General features: G+C 44.1%; 1 protein-coding gene across 1 annotated transcript in view; it reads left to right on the plus strand.

The window, feature by feature from the left end:
• Positions 1–15,121, plus strand: part of FOXI3 (forkhead box I3) — a 39,381-nt gene that overhangs the window by 1,549 nt on the left and 22,711 nt on the right. The window contains exons 3-4 of the mRNA XM_006168386.1: positions 515–641; positions 4,424–4,796. Coding sequence (XP_006168448.1) covers positions 515–641; positions 4,424–4,796 — 500 coding nt within the window. The remainder of the gene's footprint in view (positions 1–514; positions 642–4,423; positions 4,797–15,121) is intronic.

A 15,121-nucleotide genomic window follows, 5' to 3' on the forward strand; every position in this document is an offset into this window, starting at 1 on the left:
AAAAAAAAAGTGAGAAATCACTCCCCGGGAGGGATGGCCATGCTGCAATAGTTTTTTCTTCCATTCTTCTCCTGGAATTTTGAGTATGCACATGCACCCAGTGTGGTTTTCAAGCTGTCAGGTCTGAGACTCTAACCACAGCTGACCTTGTGAGAGTCCTGTACTTTCACTACCACACCACCTGCTTTCTTTAATCTTGCCTAATTTTTAAAAATAATTATTTTTTATTTAATTTTATTTATTTTAATTTTATGAAAGAGAGAGAGAGAAAGTGAGAAAGCAAGTCACCAGGTCCGGGACTCAAACCATGGTCGGCCATGAGGAAGGTCAGCAACCCTAACCATCACACCACCTGCTATCCCTAATCTTGCCTATTTTTTAAATTAAAGACGACACTGTGTGTAATACAGCCATCTCCATCCAGCTCACAGGACCTCGGAAGGAGTACATTCACTAATGAAAGGCGGCCAGGTGCAATCTGAGGAGCAAGATTTGATTTCCTCTATTTCTGTAGGACCATTTGCACAGGTGCTGAAGGGTAACAGTGCCAAAGAGACCATGGGTCTTCTAACGCCCCAGAAGCCTCAGGCCCATGTTTGCATAAACAGTCTCAATTGTAGGCCTCATCAGTTTGAGGCCTGGTGCAGATCGTTTCGAACCTCTCACTCTGCCCATGACTGGACACTCCTTGGTTGGGGTGGCAAACAGCAGAACGTCCCCATTCATGTAAATAAGGTGACTATGGGCTAGCAGGTGGGTGGTGGTTAAAGCACTGGATCCTACATGGCCATAGTTAGAGTCCAGGACCTGGCAGCTGAAAAACACACCGGATGCATGCACACGCATGCCCAAAAATCCAAAGAAGGAAAGTGGAGGAGAAGAGACTTTGGCATGGCCATTCCTCTTGGGGAATGATTTTTCACTTTCCTTCTCTGTCACTCTCTGGTGAGTGCATGTGTCTATAGAAAAATCTAAAAATTAAAAAAATAAAGGTGACTTCATATATCTGAGTGCTATGGTAGTGGGAGTCCTCTCATTTCTCAGACTAGAAAAGCGAGGCTTCGAGAGGGCCCGAGGAGTAATGGTGTGAAAAGGAAGGGGCTGGGAGTGGCAGGGGAGTTGGGTTTCAGAAAGCGGAAGTCAGCTTTTTTTTGGTTGCTGTTGTTGTTGTTATTTATTTATTGTTGCCATAGGGTATATATGCTTACCAGAGAGAGACACAGAAACAGAGAGGGATCATGAGAAATCACATCCCCTCAAGGGGGTGGCCATACTACAATCTCTTCTCTTCCATTCTCCTCTCAGGATTATGGGCACACATGCACACATGTTTGGCATGATGTCCCAGCTGTCAGGTCCGGGGCTCGAACCACAGGCAGCCACGTGGGAGTCCAGTGCCTTATCTTTCATGCCACCTACTGGCCCCAGAAGTCAGCTGTTTTAAAATATGGATTAGGGGGACCAGCAGGCGGCATGGTGGGTAAGGCGCTGGACACTCCCATATGGTCAACCACAGTTTGAGTCTCAGACCTGGTGGCTTGCTTTCTCACTTTCTCTCCCTCTCTCTCTCTCTGGTCAAATTAAAATAAATGAATAAATAAAATTAAATTAATAATTATAAAATATATGGATTAGACACAGATACTCCAGGTGCTTTGAAACAAGTTTCCTGAAGCACTCAATAATCTGCATTTCTTTCCACAACTCTCTAAGAAAACCATCTCTTCTGGTTTAGCAAGAATCATAAAAAAAAAAAAAAATTGTCACCCTAACCCTTCTTAATCCCTCATCGTTTGAGGAACAACAGAGAAAACACACCTGACAAAGGCGCTGGGCTAAGGCCACAGTTCCTCTTCTCCTTGTGAAGAGTGAGAGGGAAATCTCATCTCTGTCTCCACTCCTCCTTCAAGTCTAGAGAGGGAGATCACCCTTCACCCCTAACTTGAGTTTCTTGGGAACCCATGGAGCTGCCAGTGGGAAGATGGCCTCTCACATGAAAGTCACTGGGGCTGCACATCTGAGGCTGCTGTTCCTATTCTGCCTCGGTCCTCCTGGTCTCCACCCAGTGCTCGCTTTTTATTTTAGAGATTTTTGCTATAGGATGTGTGAGCTTGCGGGAGAGATAGAAAGACAGAAAGCAAGAAAACAAGCCCCAGTGGGGATGGCCATGCCACAATCCCTTCTCTTCCATTCTTTTCTTGGGATTTTGGATCCCACGTACACACACCTGGTGTGATTTTCAAGCCACCAGGTTCAGGACCCTTAACTGTGCAGTTGGCTATGTGGAATCCAGCCACCTTAACCTCCATGCCACCTGCTTTCTCGAATATTACAAATCTTAAGCCAATTTCATGGACTAGTGGTAATGAGCTGTTCAGGAGAAGCTAGATTCCACCATGGCAACTACAATTAAAATCTCCAGCCCAGTCAGCCCAAAGCACGCCAGGCACCTGGACAAATGTGTGCAATTCAATAGGCTGAGGACTGAGGCGATGGGACTATGGCATGCCCAGACCTTGTGGAGGGTGCTCACCTCTCTCTCTCGTGCACACACGTTCTATCGTGAATAAGTAAAAAATAATATTAAAAATTAAAAATTAAAAAAAATTGCAGGCTAATTGTGACCAAATAATAATTGGAAGTTTTTTTGTTTTGTTTTGTTTTTAAAGGAATTAAGAAAGAAAGGAAGGAAGAAAGAGAAAGAAAATAGGGGCCAGCAGGTGACGTGGTGGTTGAGACGCTGGACTCCTACATGGTTGACCTCACTCGAGTACTAGACCTGGAGGCTTGAAAATCACACTGGGTGCACGTGTGTGTGAAATCCCAAGAGAAGCGTGCAGAAGGAATTATGGCATGGCCATCCCGCTGGGTGGTGATTTCTTACTTTCCTTTTCATCAACAGGTGGCATGGTGCTTAAGGTGCTGGACTTCTACATGGCTATGATTTGATCCCCAGACCTGGTGGCTTGAAAGATGCCGGGCCCATGTGTGAACATGCCCAAAACACAGAGCGGAGAATAGAGAAACGGTTGTGGTGTGACCCCTGTGGGGCGATTTTTCATTTCTCTCTCTCTCTCTCTCCCCCTCCTCCATCTCTCTCTCTCTCTTGTTTTCGAATGAGCCTTCTCCAAGTAGTGTTCTCTACAGAGAATTTCAACAATAAAAACGGACTAATTTCAAGCAATAACATCTAGCAGATATGTTCCTATGTTGAAATTTAGAATCACATGTTGCTCTTCTATTTATTTTTGCAAGACCCCAACCGTGCACTGATTTTGCAGTGGCAAAGGTAGGATTGGGAAAACTGCTAACACATGTATTCACCTTCTTTTCCTTTTCACCTTTTTGAAGCTGAGCTTATTTTATAGGAGAGAACTTAAACAACAAGCAGAAAGACAGTCCATTGTGAAGAGCTTTCATATCCCAAATTGAATAAATGCAAATTGTTTTCCATCAGTTAATAATAGATATAGAATAGATACATTAGATATGTTGTAGCGCTTATCTATATAAAATAAAGTGATACCTCAACTGTTCCTTTCTTTTATTTTTAATTGCCAGAGGGCAGGTGCACTCACCAGAAAGAGAGAGGAAGGGAGAAGGAGAAAGCCCAGTGAGGTGTGGTCATGCCACAATCCCTTCTCCTCTATTTCTCCATCTTATTGAGATTTGGGGCAAGCACACACATACACGCCCAGTGTGGTTTTCAAACTGTTGGGGTTGGGATTTGAACCACAGTCAGCCATGTGGGATCTAGCTCCCTTACCCACTGGGAAACCAGGCCAATTGTTTCATTTTGACAGTACTATACCTTACTAATTAGAATACTATCAAATGACAATCACAGTATGAAAAAGTGCATTGGCAACAGGGGAATGACGGCATCCTAATTACCTTTATCTTACCACCACCTCTTCTTTTTTTTTTTTTTTTTAAGTTTTTTGCCTTAGGGTACATGCACTTACTAAAGAGAGTCAGAGACAATCAGAGGGAAAGTGAGAAATTACCACCCTCAGGGGGGATAGTCAGCTGTAATCTCTTCTCTATTCTGCTCCTCCATTCTCCTCCCAGGGTTTTAGGCTTGCAGGCCCAATATAATTTTCAAACCTACTGATGTGATTTTCGAGATCCAGGACTTGAACCATGGTTAGCCATGTAGGAGTCCAGTGCCTTAACTACTACACCACCTGTTGCCCCCTTACCTCCACATGTAATCTAGAGTTTTCTCAAATGGCAATGTCACTTTTAGATTAAATAGCAAATTGTCTAAATCTGTCGCTGGCAGAGGCTTTAGTTTCATTCCAGAAAAATGAATGAAATCATGGAACTGGTCATTTTATTTCATGTGAAAGTCTAGAAAAATTCCAATATGTAACAGTTCCTTAATTCGGCATTCATTAAGTGTCCATGCCTCTTCTACAAGGACGGAGGTCTCCACCCTGGAACCACGAAGGGCTGCATTTCTCATCCGCACTCCCTGCTCTATAAGAGGTTCCACCCTCTCAGCTCTGGCTGTGGATGGCATTGGGGTGCAGGGCTCCTCGGCTTCCAAGCCTGACTTGGATCTGCCAGTCTCTCCCCACTGGGGAAAGGGCCTGGCCCCCTACAGCATCCTAAAATACCAGCTTCTTTCTCTCACCTTCCTTCATTCTCTCAGCTCCTCTGTCTTCTTCCATCAACCTTCATTCACTCACCAACAAAGCATTTATCGAGCACCCCAGAAGCCCACAGTGCAGGGCCGCCCAGCAGGCATCAACAGAGAGAGGCAGGCCGATGTCCCAGAGGATAAGGATAATGTAAGGTCTTTGCGGAGGAGCCCCAGGTGCTCTAGAGGGAAGGAGGGCTGGGCTAGGCTCCTTCCTGAGGAGAGGGCTGTCAGAGGGACCTGAGGAACAGCAGCAATGAACCGACTGAAAGGCAGGCAAGGTGGTCTAGGCCAAGGAAGGGGGATTTGCCAAGACCCTCAAGGGATAAAAAGTATTAATTGTCTTTTCTTTTTCCTTCTTTTTTCCCCCCTTTCTTTCTTTCTCACTCTCTTCCTTCCTCTTTTCCTCTCTCTCTCTTTTTAAAATTTTGCTAGAGAGGTACCAGCAGGTGGCAGCGCCGTGGTGCTGGACTCCTATGTGGTGGACCACGATTTGAGTCCCAGACCTGGAGGGTTGAAACTCATGCCAGGTGCATGTGTGTGTGCCCAAAATCCCAAGAGGAGAATGGAGGAGAAAGGACTGAAGTGTGGTCTCCCCCGCCCCACATGAGTTTTCACTCTATTTCTCAGGCAAGCACAAACCCTATAGCAAAAATATCTCCCCCAATTGTTTTTTGTTTTTTTTTTTGCTAGAGGGCTTGTGCCCGGATGTGATTTTTCACTCTGTCTATCTCTCAGGCAAGCACAAACCCTATCTCAAAAATATCTCCCCCAATTGTTTTTTTTTTTTTTTTTTTTTTTGCTAGAGGGCTTGTGCCCGGATAGAGAGAGAGAAAGAAAGTGAGAAACTATTCTCTCTGGGAGATGGTCACATCTCAAACCCTTCTACTCTACTTCGCCCTCCTTTCAGGATTTGGGGCATGCACCCACACACACCCAGCATGTTTTTCAAGCTACTGGTCTGGGACTAGAACAACACAGTTGACCACATGGGATCCAGTTCCCTAAATCACGATGCTACCAGCTGGCCCTTCTTTTCATTTTCTAACCCTGAGTTATTTCTTATAATTAGAGCTTGGGAAAACAAAAACTACATCTAAAAGAATTGCAATTTTTGCATTTGAAAAAAAATGATCTAATAGTGTGTCCAGGAAGGGAGGAGTTTCCCCACAAAGGTGGGGGGCAATGTGGTACTGACTGTCCATTGTATCCCGGGATTCTCAGCTTCTTTCTTTCAGTATGAGAGCCATGGCCCTGTCCGTACCCCTCGCTCAGCAAGGCACAGTCACCCTGCTAGAGGTTACACTTCCCAACTTTGCAACCAGGTGGGACCATGTGACCAAGTTTCCATGAAACGTAAGTAGAAATTCATGCTTCTTTTTCTAGGGGAATTGGTTATTTCCTGCTCCCTTTCCCTTCCCTTTGCCATAGGCAGGCACACATGAGGCACTAGAGAGCCAGCTTCTGTGATGGAGTTGAGGTTAGGCGGTGAGAGGAACGCTGCCTGGGTTCCTGAGAGCCTTGTGGAGCAGAGCTACCACCCTCGTCTGGACTGTTTGATGAGACATTCACTGTCCTCTTGTCTGTTACAGTCTAAGTTAGCCAGTTCCTTAATTAACACAGAACTGGTTATCCTTTTCAATTATTTGTCATTACAATGCCAACCAAAACAAAAGTCACAATGGAAAAGATTAAAAATGTGATCATGTAAAAATAGTATAAGAGTGGCCAGCAGGTGGTGTGTTGATTAAAGCACTGGACTCCCACATGGCTGACTGCGGTTCAAGTCCTGAACCTGGCGGCTTGCTTTCTCATTTTCTGTCTCTCTCTCTCTCTCTAGGGGGATAAATGTGCCCTGCAGTAAATTAAAATAATAATAATAATAAATACAATGACATAAGTGAATCTTTTAAAAAAAGTTATTGTTTGGCAAACACAACAAGCAAAATCAAATGACAAAACTGGAAAAATATTTGAAACACATGACAGACTAGAGGCTAGAGCACATATGCCTCATTGGGTATTTGCTACCTGTCAGGCACTGCACCGAGTCCTTAATGAGGACTGTCCTGGTTAATACTGCCTACAACTCTGTGCAGTGCGTGCTACACAGCACAGTCATTCATCGTGGACTCTGAACTCACCATAACCTGCTGTGTGGCCTGGGAAGGGACCTAAGTGTTGCCAGCCTTCAGAAGGGGTGCCTTTTTCTAATTTGCATGAAAGCACCTGAAGTGAGACCATTGCTTAAAAAAGTGCCTGCAAGGGGCCAGATGGTGATGCCTTGGTAAAATGCAACACTGCGAGGCAATCCCACATTGGAAGGTTCCCAGTTCAAGTCCAGAGACCTCCCAAAATATGTTGGGCAGTACATGCTCATGACCTAGGGCTGGCGGGGGCTGGGGATAGATCATGGCATTGGGACCCTGTTGGGAGGATAATCACTTTCTCTTTCTATCTCTGTTGCTTATGGAAATGAAAAAAAGAAGTGTTGGGACCAGCTGTTGGGGTAATGGCTATGTCACTGGACTTTTTTTTAAAAGAGGTTTTTGCCTTAGGGCACATGTACTCAATGGAGACAGTGAGAGAAACAGTCACGGTGAGGGGAGAAGTGAGAAATCAATCCCCATGAAGGAAGGCCAAGCCACAGTCCCTTCTCTTCCATTCTCCTCCTGGGATCTTAGGCACGCATGCGCATGTCCCTGACATGATTTGCAAGCCACAGAGTCCAGGACTCAAATCATGCCCGGCCATTTGGGAGTCCAGTGACATAACCGCTGTGCCATCTGCTGGTCCCGCAAGTGCGGGAGGTTTTTACTACAGAGCACATGCTCTCACCAGAGAGAGAGTGACAGAGACAGAAAGCGAGAAATCACCCCCCAGGAGGGATGGCCACGCCACAATCCCTTCTTCTCCATTCTCTTCTCAGGATCTTGGGCACACATGCACACGTGTCCGACATGAGTTTAAGCCACCGGGTCTGGGACTTGAACCGCGGTCGACTACATGGGAGTCCAGCCACACAGGCATTACGCCATCCGCTGGTCCCAAGACTTTTTTCAATTGCCAAAGGCTGCATATCCTCAAGAGAGAAGAAAAAGAAAGCAAACCCCTCCAACAGGTCATGGTCACGCTGTAATCCTTTTTCTTCCATCTTCTCCTTTCCATAAGGATTTTGGGCATGTACGTGCATGCACCAGGCATGTTTTTCAACCGTGGTTGGCCATATGGGATCTGGCTCCTAATGCACAGTGCATAACCATTACACTACGGGGTTGTCCCGTCCTTCATTTTTAAAGTTTTAAATAAGTGATTATGCTCCTGTACTAACAGAGTCCGAATCACTAGGAGGATGGTGGAGGTTAAAAAGCACACAGGTTGCAGGCATCCTACTTTAGAGATTCAGGCTCTGGGGGAAGGGCCAAGGAATCTGCATATTTAAGGTATTTTTTTTTTTTTTTTGGAGAGGTTTTTCGCTATAGGGCACGTGCACTCGCCAGCCAGACAGAAACGGCGTGAGTTTTAAGCCACCGGTTCCGGGACGCAAACCGCGGTCAACTACATGGGAGTCCAACGACATAGCCATTACGCTAACTGCTGGTCCCAAGGTTTTTGCCATAGGGTGTGTGTGCTCACCTAAGAGAGACAGAGAGAGAGACAGTAAGAGGGAAAGCAAGAAATCCTCCCCCACCCCCTGGGGGGTGGGTAGCCATACTGCAATCCCTTCTCTTCTGTTCTCCCTCAGGATTTTGGACATAAATGCACACGCACCTAGTGTGATTTTCAAGCTGCCAGGAGCCATGTGGGAATCCAGCACCTTTACCACCATGCCACCTGCTGGTCCAGGAATCTGCATTTTTAACAAGCTACCTGAGTGACTTCACAAAGAACTGGCGACACTAGTTGGAAAATTAGGTACACTGACCCAAATAGATCCAGAGTTAGAAAGCAGTCATAGAGGTAAGGTTGTCACCAACATTATTGTCATTGTCATCACCGTTATCATCAAACCACATCTATATGGCATGCTGGTTAAGGGAATCACATCTCAAATGACCAACTGCAGTCCAAATCCCAGCCCCGACAGCTTGAAAAACACCCTGAATGCACGTTTATGCATATAAAAATCTTAACGGGATGGAGAAACGGAAAAGGGATTTTAGCATGACCATGCCCTGTTCTCGGGGAATGTGCTTTCTGTCCCCCCCTCTCCTTCTCTCTGTCTCTCTCCGGTAAGTGCATATGCCCTCTGGTAATTAAAACAAAATAATTCAAAATTTGGGGGGCCTGCAGGCAGTGTAATAGTTAAGGTGCTGGACATCCATGTGATCGACCATGGTTTGAATCCCAGATCTGGCGATTTGAAACTCATGCCAGGTGTGTGTGCGTGCTTGCCCAAAATCCCTGGAGGAAAATGGAGAAGGGAATACAACATGGCTATCCTCCCTGGGGCGGGGGAGGTGATTTTTTGCTTTCTTCTGGTTCTCTGTCTCTCCGGTGAGTGAACACATCTTATAGCAAAAGCCTCTCAAAAAAAAACATAAAAAAAAATCTCTTGATGGGGGCCCAGCAGGTTGCATGGTGGTTAAAGTGCTAGACTCCCACATGACCGACTGTGGTTCAAGTCCTGGATCTGGTGGCCTTCTCACTTTCCCCTTCTTTTACTCTGTCTCCTTGGTCAAATGAAAAATAAATAATAATAACAAATAAAATAAAATAAAATAATTTTTAAAAAAATCTCAAAAAATATTTTAAAAAAAGAGGACATGCCTATTCTATGAAAGTCAACTACCAACTTCAAAAAGTACAGACAAAACAAAAAGCTTTAGGACAGAATGGGTGTGGGGACTAGAATTAGAAGGATAAATCTGGGTTCAACTGGAAATTTGATAAGAAGCACAGTCAGTGAAAGGTCATGGGGTTCAGAAGAAAATTATTATTATTATTGCTATTTTGAGAGATTTTTGTGATAAGGCATGTGTGCTTACTGGAGAGACAAAGAGACAGAAAATGAAAAATCACTCCCCAGGGGAAATGGCCACACTCCAATCCCTTCTCCTCCATTCTTTTCTCGGGATTTTGGACACGTATGAACCTGGTGTAAGTTTATTCTATTTTTACAGAGATTTTTGCTATAGGGTGCGTGTGCTTGCCAAAGGAGATCCTGAGGAGAGAATTACCAGACACAAGAACATATAAACAAGTGGAATAGATTTTGAAACAGTGTACTACAACAGAGTAAAAAAAATATTGTTGGCAGCTCAATATATACTTCCCCGCCCCAAAAAACTAGTACAACTATTGTCAAATGTGCATAACATAATGCAACGTTGAAGTCAAATATGACAGATGTGTATATGTGTTTGATTATTGTACACTGTATATATGCTTTGAAAAACTATATTGTGGGACCAGAAGATGGAGTAATGGCTATGTCGCTGGACTCCCATGTAGTCAACCAAGGTTCAAATCCAGTGGCTTAAACTCACACCAGGCACGTGTGCGTGCATGCCCAAGATCCTGAGAGGAGAATGAAGAAGGGATTGTGGCATGGCCATCCCCCCAGGGGGTGATTTCTCGCTTTCTGTCTGTCTCTCTCTGTGTCTTTCTGGCAAGTGCATGTGCTCTACAGCAAAAACCTCAAAAAAAGGAAAAAGTATATTGTATCTACAAAGATGTATGATGAGTATGTGTAACCCAGAAAACTTGCTGGAGAGACGGAGAGAGACAGAGACATAGAAAGCGAGAAATCACCCCCTGGGGGGATGGTCACATTGCAATCTCTTCTCTTCCATTCTCTCTCAGAATTTTGGGTACACATGCACATGCCTGGAATGAATTTCAAGCCGCCAGGTCAGGGACTTGAACTAACTGCCGTCTGCCACATGGGAGTCCAGCTCCTTAACCACTACACCACCTGCTGACCCCAAACATTTTATATATAATGAGACCGCTAAACTGATAAAGGCCCTGTTAGTGTAAAATCAGATGCTCTTAGTTAATAACAAATGGATATATATATATGAAAAATTGTATATAAAATTTTGTACAAAAATATTTTTTAATAATGGAGAGCATTGGCAGCAGAGAGAGAAGCATCCTTGATGAGGTCTTGTCATGCTTGGAACCCTTTCCCAGCCCCTGTCTCCTCAGGATCCTAGGTACCACGCACAAGACCTGCATTTTTTTAGGTCTGCCCTGGGATTCGAACCTGCAGTTGTCATATGGCTTCCAGCCTTGCAGGGCACTTGATTTACCACTGGGTCTCAGCACCTGGGTCTGCATGGTAGTGTCTTAACCTGTCAACTTATACATCTGCAGAAGAAAACTGGGTTTTGAAGGTGTTGGTTTATTCAGGGCAAATCATTACAAGGTCCTTGGGAGCAATGTGCTGGGAAAGGCATGGAGGGTGCTAGGCCATGGCTGGTTGAATAGAAGAATAAACAGCCTCCATTCAGGCTGCCTGGTGGAACCAAGACTTCTCATTGTTATGTACGTGGAGGAAGTCTGGGCCAAAGAAGATAGGCCCGAAGATTCCAGAAAAAGAGGTCACTGATTTCCTCAGCCAGTTCCTTTCCTGAACTTCGTGACGGGTTGTGCAGTCAGTGACTACTTCTTCCTACTAAAGCCCACACCTGTCTTTTCAAGATAGGAGAAGAATTAAGCCTCTTTAGGAAAAAAAAGTCTATCTTCATAGAGATCATATGCATGACTGGGGTAGGATTTACACATTAGCATATCTCAGAGATAAGTTTTGCTCATTTGAAAACCTAATTAACCCGTAGAAGAGGAGTTTATTTCAGTTTTCCCAGACAGAATAAAGTGACCTTGGGGACTGTCAACCTGGGTAAGGTGTAGCCTAGGATTCCTGGGTCCCTTGGTCCCCTGGGTCATGAGAACTAGGAACCTTCTCCTTGTCCAAAGCTCTGTGGAAGCAGGGATTCACCGTTTTTACCATCTGTGCCTGAACCCAGACAGGGTCTGTCATACTTGTTAATATTTCTTTCTTTCTCGTAAAGTTTATTTTCAAGAGTGAGTGAAGGAGCCGGCAGATGGTGGGTGTGGTGGTTGAGAGTGCCAGACTCCCACATGGCTGACTGTGGTTTGAGTCCTGGACCAGGTAACTTGCTTTTTCACTTTCCTTCTTTCTCTCTCTCTCTCCCTCTCTGGTCTAAATAAATAAATAAATACATGTTAAATAAAATAATTAAAATAGAAAAAGCATGAGTGAGACAGAGGGAGAGAGAGCACCCCAGTAGGGTTCTGATAACATAACCCACCTTCAGCCTTCAGTCAGCCTGGCATACTGAGGGAGGTCTCTGGACTTGAACTGGGAATCTTCCCATGTGGGACCACTTTGCATCACGCCACTGTTTCACCCCTTTATTTCTTGAATTCAGAAATGATCTTGGTTATAAACTCATCTGAGATACTTCCTGAAAGTATTTTGCAGAAGACAAACACTTGGTAGGTCGATAAAGGGTTTACCTAAGAACTATGCAGTGACAGGGACTGGCAGGTGGCATGGTAGGTAAGGTGCTGGACTCCCACATAAGCGACCGCAGTTCGGGTCCTGGACCTGGTGGCTTGCCTTCTCACTTTCCCTCTCTGTCTCTCTCTGGTCAAACAAAAATAAGTAAATAACAATGATGAATAAAAATTATAATCATAATTTCTTTAAAAAAAAAAAAAAGAACTGCCCAGTGACAGTAGTCAGGAAATAGCAATCCTTTCTCCTTTTTGGATATTATCTTGTATTATGGCTTCATAAATTCACAACAGACCTTAAGGATTACTTTTAATGGCTTATTTTTTCATTTATTTTTTTTAACGCCAAAGGGTGTGTGCATGCATGCAGGGAGATGTGTGTGTGTGAGAGAGAAAATGCCGCCCACAATGGGTCTAGTCAATCCACAATCCCTTTTCCTCCAATTCCCCATTCTCTCCGGATCCTGGGCTGCCCTACTGAGTTGCCCCAAGATGATTTCCTGAAGTCAATATTATTGAGTAAAAGTTAGCCAAACCTATCAAATGAGTCTACAAAATATCTTTTTCTATTCCCATGTAGACATGTGAGAGCTACAATTCTTTGTGTTGGTTAAAAATAGTTTTAAAAATCAGAATTTATTTTACTGGGACCAGCAGATGGCGTAGTGGTTACGTTGCTGGACTCCCATATGGCTGACCGCAGTTTGATTCCCCGATCAGTGGCTCGAAACTCACGCCAGGTGCATGTGAATGTATGCCCAAGATCCCAGGAGGAGAATGGAGCAGGGATTGAGGCATGGCCATCTCCCCTGGGCAGGGGTGACTTCTCACTTTCCCCTCACTGTCTCTATCTCTGGTGAGTGCATGCGCTCTAAGGCAATAACCTCTAAAAAAAACCCCAGAATGTATTTTACTAATGCATAACTTAATCTTAGTTTGAAAATAATTATTATTAAACGGAATATCACTGTGTTACCAAACTGAAAGTTCTATTCTTATTAAAACACTTATTTTCAGGTTTGATTATTTTTTTTATCAATCAAGTTTATTGTTGGATGTATTATTTGTGCTTTAATTTTTTAAAATTAACATTACAAAAGGGAACAATTTCATCAGTAATACTAATAATCCATTTAACTAGTTTACTTTCTATTTATTGCATCTGATCCTTTTTAAATTATTTATTTTACCTGCTAGAGGTTGTGCTCATCAGAGAGACAGCGAGAGAGAAAGTGAAAGCACTCTCCGTTCAGGATGGTCCCACAATCCCTCCTCCATCTCTCCCTCCTTTCAGATTTGGAGCATGCACACAGATGTACCTGGTGTGTGTTTGAAGCCGCCAGGTCAAGGACTCAAACCATGAAGCTGGCCATGCGGGATCTAGCGCCTTAACCACCCACACCACTTGCTGGCCCATGTTTAATCTTTTTTAAAAATGTGTAGTGGTGCTTTATGGTATCCCTTCAAAAATTAGAATTTAAGGAGGGTAGGTAGTAAGTGCTCTGGGAAAAGGGCTAACAGACATGGAGTTTTCTTTGTTTTTTTCTTCTCTCTCTTTTTTTTTTGGAGAGGTTTTTGCTATAGGGCGTGTGCACTCGTCAGAAAGACAGAAATAGAGAGACAGAAAGTGAGAAATCACCCCCCGGGGGGATGGCCACGCAGCAATCCCTTCTCCTCCATTCTCCTGTCAGAATCTTGAGCATGCACACACACGCCTGGCATGAGTTTAAGCCACAAGGCCTGGGGCTTGAACTGCAGTCAACTACATGGGAGTACAGCGACATAGCCATTATGCCAACTGCTGGTCCTGTCTTTTCTTTCTTTCTTTCTTTTTTTTTTAAGAGAGTGATTTTTGCTATAGGGTGCACGCACTTGCCAGAGAGACAGAATGTGAGAAATCACCCCTAGGGGGATTGCCACACTACACTCCCTTCTCCCCCATTCTCCTCTCAGGATTTTGGTTACATATACACACACATCCGGCATGAGTTTTAAGTTGCCAGGTCAAGGACTCGAACCATGGCTGACTATGTGGGAGTCCAGTGACTTAACCATTACACCATCTGCTGGTCTCATGGAGTTTTCTTTGTTGAAAACATTGTGTAATATATGGTAATATCTTTGATTTGATTATTACACATTGCACGTATGACAAACCATATTGTATACCATAAAGATGTTCATTAAATATAAAAAAAGAAACCATCAGATAAGATTTTAATAAGTGAAATTGAAGGTCTGGAGTCTGTGATGCCAGAGCAGCTTCAGAGGATAGGGAGACTCTGACTCTGAGCAGAGGACTGGTGCTCCTTTGGTCTACTGGGACGGCCCTACCTGAAGAAATGAGAGGGAGATTTACTCCAAGTAAGAGCACAGTGTGAACATGCAGCTCATTTTTTTTCTGACCAGGACTTGTATCAGATATTTTCGAGGTATAGCAAAGTTGTAAAGGTTACTATAACAAAAGATAAAGACACCAAGAAAAGTAAAAGAGTTGCATTTATTTTACTTTGGGATGAAGAATGCATAAAACTATACCAGGGCAATAAACAACAGTTATTTGGTAAATGATCCAAGCAAGCAATGCTGTTGACAGTGGAAAAGCAGTTGAGCTCAATAGTATGAAGTGGACTAGAAAATAAGCAAAACTCCTGACTAGGTTTTCCCTCTTATGAGATGATCCTGAACGTGATGCAAGGAGAGGGCTGGAAGGCAAGGAGCAAGCAGGGAGGTCCGTGAGGAGCCCACTGGGATCATCTGGGAGAGGAACAGGATGCTGGTCTGAATCTTGACACGGTCTGTGGGACGGAGAGCAAAGCGTCATGCTGCCATGAGGAGATCCCAGAGGTAGAAGAGCTTTGAATCTCTGGCTTCTCTTACTGGGTCATCAGGTGGTCTTCACAGAGACTGGAAATACAGGCAGAGAGCAGGGTTTCAAGAGAATTATGATGATTTGCCTAGACATGCTGTATCTGAGGTGATCTATAA

This window comes from Tupaia chinensis, unplaced genomic scaffold, assembly GCF_000334495.1.
Source record: "Tupaia chinensis unplaced genomic scaffold, TupChi_1.0 Scaffold145741_1, whole genome shotgun sequence".
In the NCBI taxonomy this organism is placed as follows: domain Eukaryota; kingdom Metazoa; phylum Chordata; class Mammalia; order Scandentia; family Tupaiidae; genus Tupaia; species Tupaia belangeri.